The 14,055-nt window shown below is 45.1% G+C and overlaps 1 protein-coding gene across 1 annotated transcript; it reads left to right on the forward strand.

Moving 5' to 3' along the window:
• The first annotated feature begins 4,071 nt into the window (after nucleotides 1-4,071).
• On the forward strand, nucleotides 4,072-5,728 carry LOC124682998 (RAN GTPase-activating protein 2-like). The gene has a single exon (XM_047217584.1). It carries the CDS (start codon nucleotides 4,072-4,074, stop codon nucleotides 5,716-5,718), a length of 1,647 nt encoding a protein of 548 aa, XP_047073540.1. The 3' UTR covers nucleotides 5,719-5,728.
• Nucleotides 5,729-14,055: the final 8,327 nt, after the last annotated feature.

A 14,055-nucleotide genomic window follows, 5' to 3' on the forward strand; every position in this document is an offset into this window, starting at 1 on the left:
ACCTAGGTTGCTCGTCGCCGCCGCGGGCGATGGACTCCGATGTCCCTCCGCCGCCCGCGAAAGGTGTCGCGCAACCCTCATTGATGTAGCCATTCGTTCCCCTGGCCCCGCTACGTCCATCTTCGTGGATGTCCCCGTGGCAACCACTGTTGCGCCGAAGCGGAAGCGGCAGAGCCCCCGTTGCGGCGATAGTGCCCGCCGGTGCTTCCTCCGCGCCACCGACCAAGCCGCAAGCCTCAATGTGGCCAAAATCAATGGTAGGGGGCCCGCCCACCCAGGTGAAGTAGAAGGGGAAGGCAAGCCACCATCCGCGACCCTCCTCCGCCTCACGAGTCCTCCACCTCCCGATGACGACGGTTCCCTACTCGACGGCAGCGGATGCGCCCACTACATCTAGGTAAGCAATTTTTGCTTTCTCGGATCTGTGCTACGAGAAATTTCCACTGAAGTGCCCGTGTTTCGCTCGTGCAGTTCGCATCGTTCGTGAACATGCTAGAGGCGAGCGTTGTAGACATCGATAGTTCTCTACCGCCCACCATCGACGATGTGTATGAACCAGAGGAGGTGAAAGTGCATGGAGCCCCCATGTGTGGTTTTGGTAATTGACGATAATCCCTATGGACTAATATTTGCATTGAGTCATATTTTGTAGGAGTTTTCCATAGGCAATGCTTGAAGCATATGTTGGCTTCAAGATTGCAATAAGAAGAAATTGATGAAGGATATCAAGTGTTAAGTATGTCTTGAAGATAAAGATGAAGTGAGTCCTCAAGTTTAACTTCAAGACATCAACATGATGAAGAATGAAGAAATAAAGTGCAAGTTCAAGATGAGCTAACTCGAAGAGATCATATGCTTGAAACTTTCCATCCATATGGTGCTCATGGATATGTGAAGACATGCCCAAAGAAGAGGTTCTCCCATAGGAGTATGGGAGCAATTTGCAAGTCTTCAACAAGCTAGTGTAATCAAGAAAGGTGTTCCATCTTGATATGGACAAGATCGTCATCATCAACCTCAAGTGAATATGCGCAAGGAAAAGGTAGGATCTTGATAGGGTTTGTTTCTTAGCGGTCTCGTGGTGTTAGTTGTGAGACCGGGTTATAGGATAGATAGCCGTACTATCAAGAGGGGCTCTCAAGTGAGTAACTTCATTGTATCGTTCGGAGAGAGCTCAAACCTTTGCATCACTGGCATCATATTTCTTGGTTCTTATTTGGTTCTTATCCATGAGAGGATTTAGAGCTTGTGTTAATCTCCATGACAAGCTCTAGTTCATCGAAAACGGATTTCATATGCATTCTCCATCGTGTTTTCGATATTGGTGGTTTTACCGGTTTATCTTTTGTAGATAGGTAAACCCTTTATTCATTTGTTTTTATCTTACCTTGCTGGACTATGATGTTTCTATGCATACTGTTGTAGAGCTCGTTGTTGTGATTTCAACGAGCCCAAGATCATCGAAATCGGAGTCCGGATGCAAAAGTTCTTGAAGTTTTCGTACCGGGATATTTGGACATTTCACGGGGGCGGACGTTCCGTTCTTCGGGGCCGGTACTACTGGTGGGGCGGTAGTATGGGTTAAGTTCCGCCCAAGTTCCGGAAATGTTGTTTTTGCTCACAGAAATTGTACCGGAAGCATCCCGGGGGCGCCCTACTTCACCCGGAAGTTGGCTGGTTTTTCTTGCCCTATTTAAGGGGGTCTTCTTCCCCAATATTTTCTAACCGTTTGAGCTCATTTTTGCCTCCATTGTTAACTTTCTTTGAGCTTGCTATCTCCCTCTCTCTCCAATGATTCTTGCATCCATTTGAGAGAAAAGATAGAGAAGATCTCACCAATTAAATCCCTCTCTTTGTGATGGGATCCACCTAGATCTAGATCTTGGAGAAACTTGGAGTTCTTTGTGGATTTTCTTTATTATTCCTCTCTTACTCCCCCACAAGCTTTTGTAGATTTGGTGGAATTTGGGAGTGAAGAATTTGCCACTGCATTTGGTGCATCGGTTTGAGCTTTCCACGGTGATTCGTGGAAGTTAAAGTGAAGAGCTTGTTACTCTTGGGTTCTTGGAACCCTGGACGGCTTTGAGGCCTTTGTAGCGATATGTTCAATTAAGTTGTGGATGTGTGCCCCAATCTTTGTGTAAGGCCCTGTTTTCGCCTCGAAGGAAATCCATTAGTGAAACTGTGACTTAGGCCTTTGTGGCAAGGGTTACCTGAGAATAAGGTGAGGCGCCTTCGTGGCGCTCGGTGTGTGGTGTGACTACATCATCTTGGGGTGAGGCCTTTGTGGCGTTGGTGTGAATTGAGCAACCACACCTCAAGGTGAGGCCATTTGTGGCGTTCGGGAGCACTAAGCCACCGCACATCTCCAACGGAGATTAGCACTCGTAAGAGTGTGAACTTCGGGATAAATCATCGTCTCCCGCGTGCCTCGGTTATCTCTATACCCGAGGTCTTTACTTATGCACTTTACTTTGTGAGAGCCATCGTGCTTGAAGTTATATATCTTGCTATCACATAGTTGATTGTATTGCTTAGTATAAGTTATTGGTGCACATAGGTGAACCATAGTATCTAGGCTTTGAGTTTGACAAAGTAAACGCTAGTTTTATTCCGCATTTGTTAAGCCCATCTCGTAAAAGTTTTAAACCACCTATTCACCCCCTCTAGGCGACATCCGTGTCCTTTCATGAGGGAGAGGAGATAGAAGAGGTGGAGGTGGAGGGGGAGGTATTCGACGAGGCCGTTGCCGCCGGCATCAAAACCGGGGCATCAAAACGCTCCGCAAATTACACAAAAAGGAGGATCTTCTCAACGCGTGGGAGAGTATTTCTGTCAATGCAGTGACCGACAATGATCCATTCGGGAAGAAATATTGGCAACGAATTGAGGAGAAGTTTCACCAGTTGAGGCCAAAGAAAAGTGAAGGAGCAAGACACACGATGCGATTTCTTCAAGGCCGGTACGACACAATCAAGAAATGTTTCTCTCGCTGGGCTGCCTGCTTGGAACAAGTGAAGAATAATCCTCCAGGTGGTGCAACAATTGATGACTTCGTGAGTTATTTCTTTGTCGGGCATGGTTTTGTTTCCATCAGAAAAATACTTTCGTAAATAGTAACTCTTTATATCTTTGCAATGTTTCTATGCAGGTCCGTATTGGGCAACAAAGATATAAAGATATGAAAATAAGCGAGAATAGGTTTTGTTTTTCAGATTGTACAATTGTTGGAAATTCTAGAAAATAGTAAAAGTGAAAGTTGAGGGACCAAGAGGCTCCTCCTCCATGCAATTTTTTTCGATAAGGGAGCAAAACCTCCCCACGGCCATGAAGCTTCTATAGCTTTGGGTGATGATATTGATGATGCACCAGGAGGAGGGAGAAACAAAGGAAGACTCCAAGTGCCTGCCAACTGGCTCAGCCTAAAACTTTCAGGCTCCTTCCTAGGTACACACAGGCCCGGCCCATTACCCTATCGTATAACCCTAAGTCCTCAAAATCAACCGTTCAAAAAAGAATCCCCCCTCCCGCAAACCAAGCCGCCGTTCCCCCTCCTCCAGCTCGCCGACGTCGGTGACCATCCCCTCGACGCCGCGCGGGCCCTCGGACACGGAATCGCAGGGAATCCATCGTCGCGGCTGATTCGAGCCCTCCGTCCACCTACCCCGCGGGGAGTTTCTTTGATCTGGGTACGTGGTCTCGTTCCTCGCCGCATCTGTTGCGAAGTCCAGTGGTGGTTACTGCTTTTTTTCTTTTCTCTTGCTGCGCTCAACTCTCATGATTCCTTACTATTTGACTGGATCATCCATCGATTTGCCGAAAGAGATAGTTGGATTATGAGCGAACCGCTTTGAGTCAGATGCATCGGTCTTGAAGAATCAATGTTGTTGCTATAACTTACTGCAGTGTAGATTTGATGCTTGGTACTTTAGGGGTATTGCACTATTAGCTGTTGGCTCATCTTCTGCAACTACATTAATAATGTTAAAAAAGTTCGAAATGGAACAATAATGTTAATCCCTGGTGATTTTATCTTCCATTAGGTTTCTGTGTGAAGTGCTGCATTTCTAGATGGGTTCACCGGCACAAGATGCCCAGGCCTGGACATTCTCCATCAAGCTGTGGCCGCCAAGAGAAAGCACTCGTCTGATGCTTGTGGAGAGGATGACCAAGAACCTGTCTGCTGACTCCGACTCGATCTTTTCTCGCAAGTATGGATGTTTGGGCAAAGAAGAGGCGCATGAGAATGCTAAAAGGATTGAAGAGGTGTGCTTTGCTTCTGCGGATGAGCATTTCAAGGATGAGCCTGATGGTGACGGGTGTTCTGCTGTCCAGCTATACGCTAAAGAAACTAGCAAGCTGATGATGGAGGTCCTGAAAAGAGGCCATACGACAACCGCAGAACCGGAAGCACCTGTTGTTGATATACCTCCTGAGCCTGCTGATACTGTGTTTGATATATCTGGTAGCACGCGTGCTTTTATTGAGGCGGACGAGGCGAAGGAACTCCTGAGTCCGCTTACCAAACCAGGGAACTCCTACAAAAGGATCTGCTTTAGCAACAGAAGCTTTGGTATTGGTGCTGCCAATGTTGCTGGGCCAATTCTCGAATCCATTAAAAATCAACTCACTGAAGTAGACATCTCAGATTTTGTCGCAGGAAGGCCTGAGGATGAAGCCCTTGATGTGATGCGCATATTCTCCAAAGCCTTACAGGGCTCTGTACTGAGATACCTGAACATTTCTGACAATGCTTTAGGTGAGAAGGGTGTCAGGGCATTTGAAGAGCTCCTGAAGTCACAGTACAGCCTAGAAGAACTCTATGCGATGAATGATGGTATATCAGAGGAGGCCGCTAAAGCTCTTTCTGACCTTATTCCTTCAACTGAGAAGCTCAAGGTTCTACACTTCCACAACAATATGACTGGTGATGAAGGTGCTATGTCAATTGCTGACATGGTTAAGCGTTCTCCAAACCTAGAGAGTTTCAGGTGCTCAGCAACAAGGATAGGATCTGACGGTGGAGTTGCATTGGCTGAGGCATTAGGGACATGTACTTGTCTAAAGAAACTTGACCTCAGGGACAACTTATTTGGTGTCGAGGCAGGGATTGCTCTCAGCAAAACCCTTCCAAAGCTTCCTGATCTGATTGAGCTGTATCTCAGTGACCTCAATCTCGAGAACAAAGGTACAATAGCAATTGCCAATGTCCTGAAACAGTCAGCACCTCGGTTGGAGGTCCTTGAAATGGCTGGGAATGAAATAACTGCTAAAGCAACCCAGGCTTTAGCAGAATGCCTAACAGCGATGCAGTCGCTCAAGAAGCTGACGTTGGCTGAGAACGAACTCGGGGATGATGGTGCCATGGTGATTGCAAAATCATTGGAAGAAGGCCACCTAGATCTGAAGGAGCTTGATGTGAGCACAAATATGCTGCGGAGAGCCGGAGCTCGGTGCTGTGCCCAGGCAATAACAAACAAGGTGGGCTTTCTGCAGCTGAACATCAATGGGAACTTCATCTCTGAAGAAGCGGTTGATGATGTCAAAGAGATTTTGAAGGGCGGTAAGAACTCGCTGGGCCTGGGCGTGCTTGGCTCGCTGGATGAGAACGACGCTGAAGGGGAGCCTGGAGATGATGACGAGGAAGGGGATGATGAGGAGGATGGCGAAGGTTGGCTGGAGTCCAAGTTGCAGAACCTCAAGGTTGAGGAGGAGTAGCCTTGTTTAGGTTAACATGCTAGTTCCTATCAATTTCCTCGGATTAGCTGTGGAGTTCTGAATCTTTACCACCCTCAGATTAAAGAAAAGGCACTGTGGCTCAGTTTTTAACCCAGTCAAGCAGCCTGATGGGGCGTGTATTCTGGGCGTCCTCGTTTATTCAACTTCTGTAGCTTCCATTGGCACTTCTTTATTCTTGCAGGGAGATTCAGGTGATACTTGTTTCATGTTTTATCAACATCTCGGTTGTCATTTAAAGACCAGTTTAAGATATATGGCATATGTGAGGACTAAATATTGTCATGTTTTAGCAAAATTCTTCAATAGCCTCACACGTAGTCTGTTGGTGGATTAGTTTGCTTGGCTTTGCCAGAAAAAAAAACATAATTTGTGAAGGAGAGGGTTGGGGCAGTGGTGAAGTTCCACACCCACTTGTGCCAAGAGGTGACGCAGTCTCTATGCATTGCACTTTGTAGGGGTAAGGGCATGGCCAACGCATGGCCTCAACTAGCTGCCCCGCATGCCATGTAGGATCGGATGGTCAGAGCGGTAGCCTCGCAGTCTGTCACTGCTGCTTCTGCAGGAGGCAACCGCTCCAACTAAAAGTGCGGTCCTGCTATCGCTTGCGTGAGAGAGATGGATGTGCTTGGTCTGACCGCCGTTCATACATTTTTGTCAGAGGATGCATGTAGGCTGTTGCTCCCGTTGGGCAAAAAAATTCAACACCGATGCTTCACCTTGCTTTTTCCCATGGAGCGGTAGCAAGCGATCGCTTCCATTGCTCATGCCCTAAAGGCTGGCCTCTATAATCCTTTGTCCATACCCCACCTAGTGTGGGAGCCCTTTATACTTCATGACATGTATGTAGTTAGTAGTAGTATATGTTTTTAAGCCTTGTGACTTTAATTGTGATTGAGGAGGTAACTGCTACTCCCTCCATTTCGATGTTTAAGGCGTTTTTCTTTTCTTTTTTTGATGTTTAGACAACAAACAAGATGCGGCAACCTCGTCCTCCTCTTGTTCTCTGCCTTTTCTCTCCTCAAAAGTCATTGTAGTTAAACCTACCATGGTTGTTCCTACGAATTCCGAGTCCTCATTTATTGCGCCTCACTCGTCCGGTTGAAGAGAAGGAAGATTTGCATCTTCGTCCATGGCGTCGAGGAGAAGTTGCACCAGGCACGGAGGTGGAAGGTGCATGTCGTCCATGGCATGGACATGGTTGTGGTTAAGGGCTTGCACGCGGAGGAGGGTGGTGCCCATGGTTAAGGGTCCATGGAGGAGGATGGCACCGGAGGTGGCATCCATGATGTGGGAGCGGCGTTCATGGCATTGGCTGCGGTCTGCATGTCGTCGGCCGCCCATGTCGTGCACGCAGAAGAGCATGGACCGACAAGGAGTGGTGGGCGAGCGCACCAGCCTTCCTCCCCGCGTTGGTGGACGAGCGTGGCGTCCTTTCCATGTTGTTGGGCGAGCAAGACGGCGTTCAAGTGTTTCTGGACGAACGCAGCAACTCTCCTTAATAACTGCCCAAAAAATTATGCCTTAACCATGGGAACGAGAAAGTACAACGCAAAGGGTTCCTTGCGGGAGGTATCTTTGATTATAGGGAGGGTCCCTGCTGAGGTTTGCGTCGGTCTGTGAGTTATGTTGACTAGATTTAGATGTGTGTCTTGGCGCACGATCCCGTGGAGTTCATGATAGTGTTCATTTTTTATAAGGATGATAAAAGTAGCTGCAATATTCTTAGGTTTACTGGAATCAATTAAGATAAAAATCTTCATAACTCCTGATCTCGTACTCTTAGTTACTGGAAGCAATAAATTTTATTCTTATGATGTAAACTGGATTTTTTTTAATCTCGGTGACTCAATTATTTGTTTCTTAGTTACATAGTTTCAGTCGACAGTTTTCTTGTAGTGAAAAAGGATAGAACATAAGCATGTGAGAGACAAGTCAGTAAAGAAAGATTTGCATTGGGCACTTGTAAGGCGGAGCTGAGGAAGACCAACGTTGCAATAGTTAAATGAGGTCGTTGGTCACTTCGAGCCAACGGTCATGAAGAACAGCTGCACGTCCATCGGGTTGTTGGTGTTCTTCTTTGCCACCTTGGCTAGCTCCGCCACCATCTTTTTCTCGTTTTCAGAAGATCCAAGGCAACTAAGTTTACAGTACCTGAAAATTCACAGCAAAAGAGTCACAACTTTAGCTTATAAGTAATGATTAGACATACCGATAGGCCACTAAACAGTGAAAATTAGTACAAAAACGGTTAGATCAAAGACGCAAACATTGCACTCGCGGCACACAAACTGTGCTCAATGTACAGACCAATCTAGCAGACCTAGCTGCAAGAGCTTGCCGCATAAAATTATGCTGAAATTGATGCGATTCTTATCTGGCTAGCCAATTCTAAATTTCTTTTTATCAATCAAACAAGAATCGTATCAATTTGAATCTCATGTTTGGTTCCTCAATATCTGAATTCTTCTTTGTCAATAAAATAAGGAAAGTTGGCGTCAAATTGAGTCATATATTTACATTCTCCCGGACAAGAGCTCAATCGACTGGTCTGTTGTAAGTGGCCACAGTATGGCAATGGTAGCTGAAATGAGCTGACACGCTACCATCTGGTATGTTCTTTTTTCTTGAACTGCTAAATCTGAACTTCATTTAGATAAATCAGCCAGCTCTGACTACTTTCATCTGCAGACATCTGAAATTAGCTCCCTGACTATAGTCTTGTTCCTGCAATGAACTTCACATAATCAGCCCTTATTTTGCGCACACTAATGGTAATTTATAAGACTCTCCACATAAGCACCTAAGTAGAAAACACAACATCTGGGCCATGTTCTTACAGTCCATGCTCAGAAATGACGACGCTACAACTGAATTATTTCTTAGTCCCATAAAGTGCGTAGAAGAACTTAGTTTAAGTAAACACCACGTACCCTGAAAAGTGCGTAAAAACATATGAGCTAAATGTCAAAAGTCATACTATAAACAGAAAAAATCCTAACAGAGCAAGTGGTCTAATAGGAATAATAAAAGGCACAAGATGGGAGTGTGTGAGACCCAAAACCTATATGGAAGCCTAAATGCAGAGGATAGAAAAGGAAAAAAAAATTATGTTTCAGATCAAGGAGATCCAGCCAGAAAGAAAAGATCAGCAAGGCAAATTAAGATGGAAACCACCTGATCTGGATGGGTATGCCTGAATGTCGATGTCAGTTTTGTAAAACATGCAAATTATGGCTCATAGGGCGCCGTGGTTCGTGACCATATGGGACAGGTGAAAACCTCTGCCTGGGGAACTATTCCGAAGTGTGATAGTGCAGAAATGGCTGAAGCAATTGCTTGTCTGGAAGGTATTAAAGAAAATTTAAACGCTGTTGATTCAGGCCTAATCATCGAAAGTGACTGTGCAGCTATAATTTAAAAAGGCAGCTCGATGGAAAGAGATCACTCCCTGACCTGAAGTGTTATCACTGATATCCAACGTCTAGTTTCTTTGCTAGCTGCCTTCAGGTTTAAAAAATTGGTACAGACCAATACAAGCTGGCCCATGAAATTGCTAATTTTAATCGTGTAAGTAACAGTGGTGTTGTGTTACTTGCTCAGTTCCTCCCTGCGTGTTGGAACTAGTCAGTAATAATTGTAACCAAAACCTTTTTTCTCGAGTAGTATATTGCACCATTTCAAAACAAAATTATATACATATCTGTATGGAAACATATGTCACTATTTTTGTGTCACAAAAGAATAAGGCTAATACCACCCTATGCTGCACCCAAAGGAATTATGGCCATAAAATATGAGACTCTGCAGATGAAAGAGTTGAACCAATATTGCAACATGCTCAAAGGAAAAAAGGACACTCACAAGAGGAGAACTAATATGCAATATGTTCAACAGGAAAAATGGCAGTCACCAGGGTAACAGTCAGCAATTCAGGAGTGATTCCACTCGTAAGTTAAATAAATGAACAAACTCAATCTGTAGTAATGCGGAGAAAGTATCCCACCATCACGTTTTCCGCTGAGATTACTTAGGATCGAACTAAAATAAGCTGTAGAGATAGAGAGTAACTCATCACCAAAGCACATATTGACATCGGCATGGTAAGGAGCTGCAAGACCATCAAGTGACAGTACAGAACAACACTAATCTCCTGAAATATTCTAGTATACATTGCATTGTATTGCATACACCAAATAAGAGTAAAGAGCATGGCAACATAAAGATGAACTGCATAAGAATCACTCACACAAAAACTGTCCTAACCCGATGATGATCAAGCATAGCGAAATCGAAGGGACATACCTTATGTTGCATACACTGATGGATTGAAAAGCCATCACCAAGATCTTACTATTCAATTAATTTCTAGATCATACACAATTGGCATGCACCACAAACCAAATGAAATCATTCATTTGGATTCATAACCTATGAGGCGTTGTGCACGATGAAAATGGCATAGAGTAGGCTGAGCTCACAAGCAAATAATGAGCTAAATATACAAAGGCATCATAAACTGGTTGATAGAATCAGCACCTGGACGAATAACACTCACACGACACAGGTCGAACAGAGGCCAAATACGCTGCTGTATCGATTGCAAAATCTACCAGAAAGACAAATAAAAAAGGGTAACTGGGAAAGTTCAGAGAGACGACCAAATCGACCAGCACTAACAACCAAAACTAAAAAAATAGGAGGCTTACCGACAACATACATATGTAAGAAGAGAAACAAGAAATAAAGCCTGATTAAATCTGACCATTGCAATTTGCAAAGATGTAAAAAATGCAGCGAGAGAGAGTGTGTGAGCACCTTGCTGTTGTAGTCAATGCAGCATAGTAATCTAGCGGGAGCTGATCTTCCGGATCTCCTCTTCCTTCCGCTGCTACTCCATCTACTCCACTTCCACCTGTGATAACCTTTGCAAGTGAGAATATCTTATTTACTCCGGAACAATGGAAATTACTTATTTACGTCGGATAGCCTTTGCAAGTAAGAATATCAGAAGAAAATCTAACCTGCACATCATAGAAACAATTTTTTTTGTCACATCATCCTTGGTTCATTGTGGTGGGAAAAGATGGAGAGATGAATCCTGACCTTGGGCTGAAGATTTTTAAAATTTATGTGACAGCTGTCCTCTTCTCCAATTACATGTCGGCTCTTCTTCACCAAACCAGCTCCGGTCTACCCGCCCTATAGCCACGCTGCCGATGCTCTGCAACCATCCGTAGTCGTTGAATCATTAAGCATGATATTTTGTTTGCTTATATTTCCAAATACGTAGTGCGTCTCTTTATTCCACTACATATAATTTATTTCAATCAATTATTTCTATCCAATCAAATAAAACCAGGTATAGAGCAAAACAATGCTAGTTCAGATAGAATTAGAACTAAACATGAGCCAACTTACATCTGAATAATGCAGAGAAACCGAAAATAGCTAACGGAAACCTATCTAAAATGTATTGGCAGGATCTCAAGAATAACCTTTTTTATATGAATTAACAACATGCAAATGGTTGTAGCCAACATGAAGCCCGGCTCCACACGCCATCAAATGGCTGTAAAGCGGCATAATTAATCAAATGTTTTTGTATTAATTAGCACAAGAGAACAGTAGTTTAATGCCCATACAGGAAGCGTAAATTCATATGACCAAACTGTTTCATGATTGAGAGAGAAACCTCAAACTGGTAGCCAAATGAAGCAAATTCCAATGATGTAAAAAAAAGAGAAATGATGCCAAGGAATTAATCCAATGCATGACCCAAAATAAGCAGAATTCAAAAAAAAATCGATTCATAATGAGGAGCTAAACTCAAATGAGCACATCGCAGTGAGATACAATTTATGTAAAAGCATAGGGAAAAGCAGGTAAATAATATGGGAAACAATACATCACAAAGATAACATATGTTCAGAGCTGAATTATTTCAGAACTCACTCTTTTGCCTCAAACAAAGTCTCAAGAATTAGTCCCTAATTCCATGAAATATTTTAAATGATGTTCAACTTCATCTTTCAAATGTTGGTCATGGTAAATGTAATAGTGCATACATATAGTTAATCAACTTATTCGTGTGGGCATCCCCAGCAAGCACAAGGACATGTAAAGAAGAAGATCAATGATCGTTCAGACAAACCTCAGCCAGTAACACCGGCTGCAGATATAACCTAAGAGTTGAGTTAAAATAAACTGAAATTGAGCGGAGTTACCATATCTATATATCTATTGATAAATAGAAGGCTATGTCTTATTATATAGAAACAAATGAGATGTGCAAAAGAGTCAATTAATCCCCTGATTAAGAAAGCTCACTTTTAAGACAACAAACCCTTTGATTCGATGATAAGAGGCAGGTTCGCAGGATTTGGATTAACTGGTCCAGGAAATAGAGTGGAACCAAGCAAAACGACCCAGGTGATGTATAATATATAGTGCAATTAAACAGCGATGGTGTAGTCAATGAGCCTGATGCGACAAAAATTCTTCTTTTGTGCAAGAATAAATGAGGGATTAGAGAAATCAAGTACAAAGAGTTATTTTTTCAGGACTAAGAAGATAGACAGTACCGACAATTAATCATACTTGACTTTCAGATATACTTTCTGTCTTTCTTATATACAAATTCTTCTAGGAGCAGAAGTACTTAACTTTGCATGAATCTACAAAGGCAAGAAACATGACTTACCTCATTTAAAAATCCGGTAACCAGGGGAGAAGAGGTGTCAGAGGTGAGACGATGCGCCACTCGCCAACATCTTCCGTGACCTTGATGAACCAGGGATGAACAATGCGCCACATGAGGCGGTGCTGGGCACACATATCCCAGTAATAAAATTGTATAAATAATATAGGAGGCACCTTAGCAAACCTAGCATCAAAACAAAAAAAATTCTTCGCGAAAACGCAAAAGCATTGCGTTTCGATGAATTGATAGAAAAGAAGGTTATATTTACAAGTTCCCTAGAGGACACACCCCGCCATACAACTCAACCCAAGAAAAACTAGTCTAGGGGAGGAGCTGACGGACACCCCGGGCTCCCGCGTCCGCCCATTGCCGCGCATCAGACCTAATATCGTTGAATAGGGACGCCACCAAAGGCCACGCGTTGTCGAAGACGCCGCATTCCGGTGTTTCCAAATCCACCACGCCGTAAGCATGATAATCGACGAAGTTCCCTTGCGCAGTTGGCGGGGGCGGTCCGCACAGCCTGTGACCACCACTCCATGAAGTCACCCTCCACCGTGGGAGGACCTGAGGTGGATCGGATCCACAAGAGGACCTCAAACCACACCGTCCTGGAGAAAGAGCACCCAGTGAGCAGGTGTGCCATGGTCTCCACAGCCTGATCGCACAACGGGCATGTAGGCGCATGTGGTAAGCCCCACCTCGCCAGCCTGTCACCCGTCCAGCATCTGTCCATGCAGGCCAGCCATATGAAGAACTTCACCCTTGGCGGCGCCCAAGATTTCCAATTCAGCCTCCAAGACCCTGACGTGATGGCCCCCTGGAAGAGGGCGTCATAGCAGGATCGAGCACTGTATCGACCATCCGTTGTCCAGCGCCAGACCATCCTATCATGTTCCGCCGAAAGTTGCACATCGTGAAGCCTACCCCATAGCTGCACGTACTGCCAAAGTGCGAGCGCGCTTGGCGTGCCCGCTATGTCGGGAATCTAGGTTCGATCGATCAGCGCCTCCTGAACCGTGCGCGCCTTCCGGCGGCGCTTAGGGACCAGCGCATACACTTCCGGCGCCATCTCCTTGATGGATCTGCCATCCAGCCATTTGTCCTCCCAAAAGAGGGCGGACTCTCCATCGCCTACCTCCATCGTAGTGGAGGCCGTGAAGACGTCGAGCTCCATCTTAGAGAACTGCATATCGAGCCCACGCCTTGGTCGCGTTGGGTCGGTACGCATCCTCCAGATCCAGCGCATCCTCAAACCGGTCGCAGTGCGCACCAAGTCGGGGATTCCCAGACCCCCCAGCCGCAGCGGCCGACACACCCTGGACCAGTTGACATGGCAGTGCCCTCCATTGGCCTCTGCCCTGCCGACCCACAGGAAGCCGCGCAAAATCTTGTTCACCTGTTTCAGTGTCTTCTTGTCCAGTCCCAACACCATTAGCTGATGCAAAGGGATCGCCGCGAGCACCGCGCGTACCAGCGCCAAACACCCAGCCCTGAGCATCATGGAAGCACGCCAGGTAGGCAGTTTGTCAGCCAACTGGTCTACCAGGGGTTGAAAGGATGCGGCTGACAGCCTCCTGGTAGAGAGCGGAATGCCAAGGTACTTCACAGGGAAC

Source organism: Lolium rigidum, chromosome 1 (genome assembly GCF_022539505.1).
Source record: "Lolium rigidum isolate FL_2022 chromosome 1, APGP_CSIRO_Lrig_0.1, whole genome shotgun sequence".
Lineage (NCBI taxonomy): Eukaryota > Viridiplantae > Streptophyta > Magnoliopsida > Poales > Poaceae > Lolium > Lolium rigidum.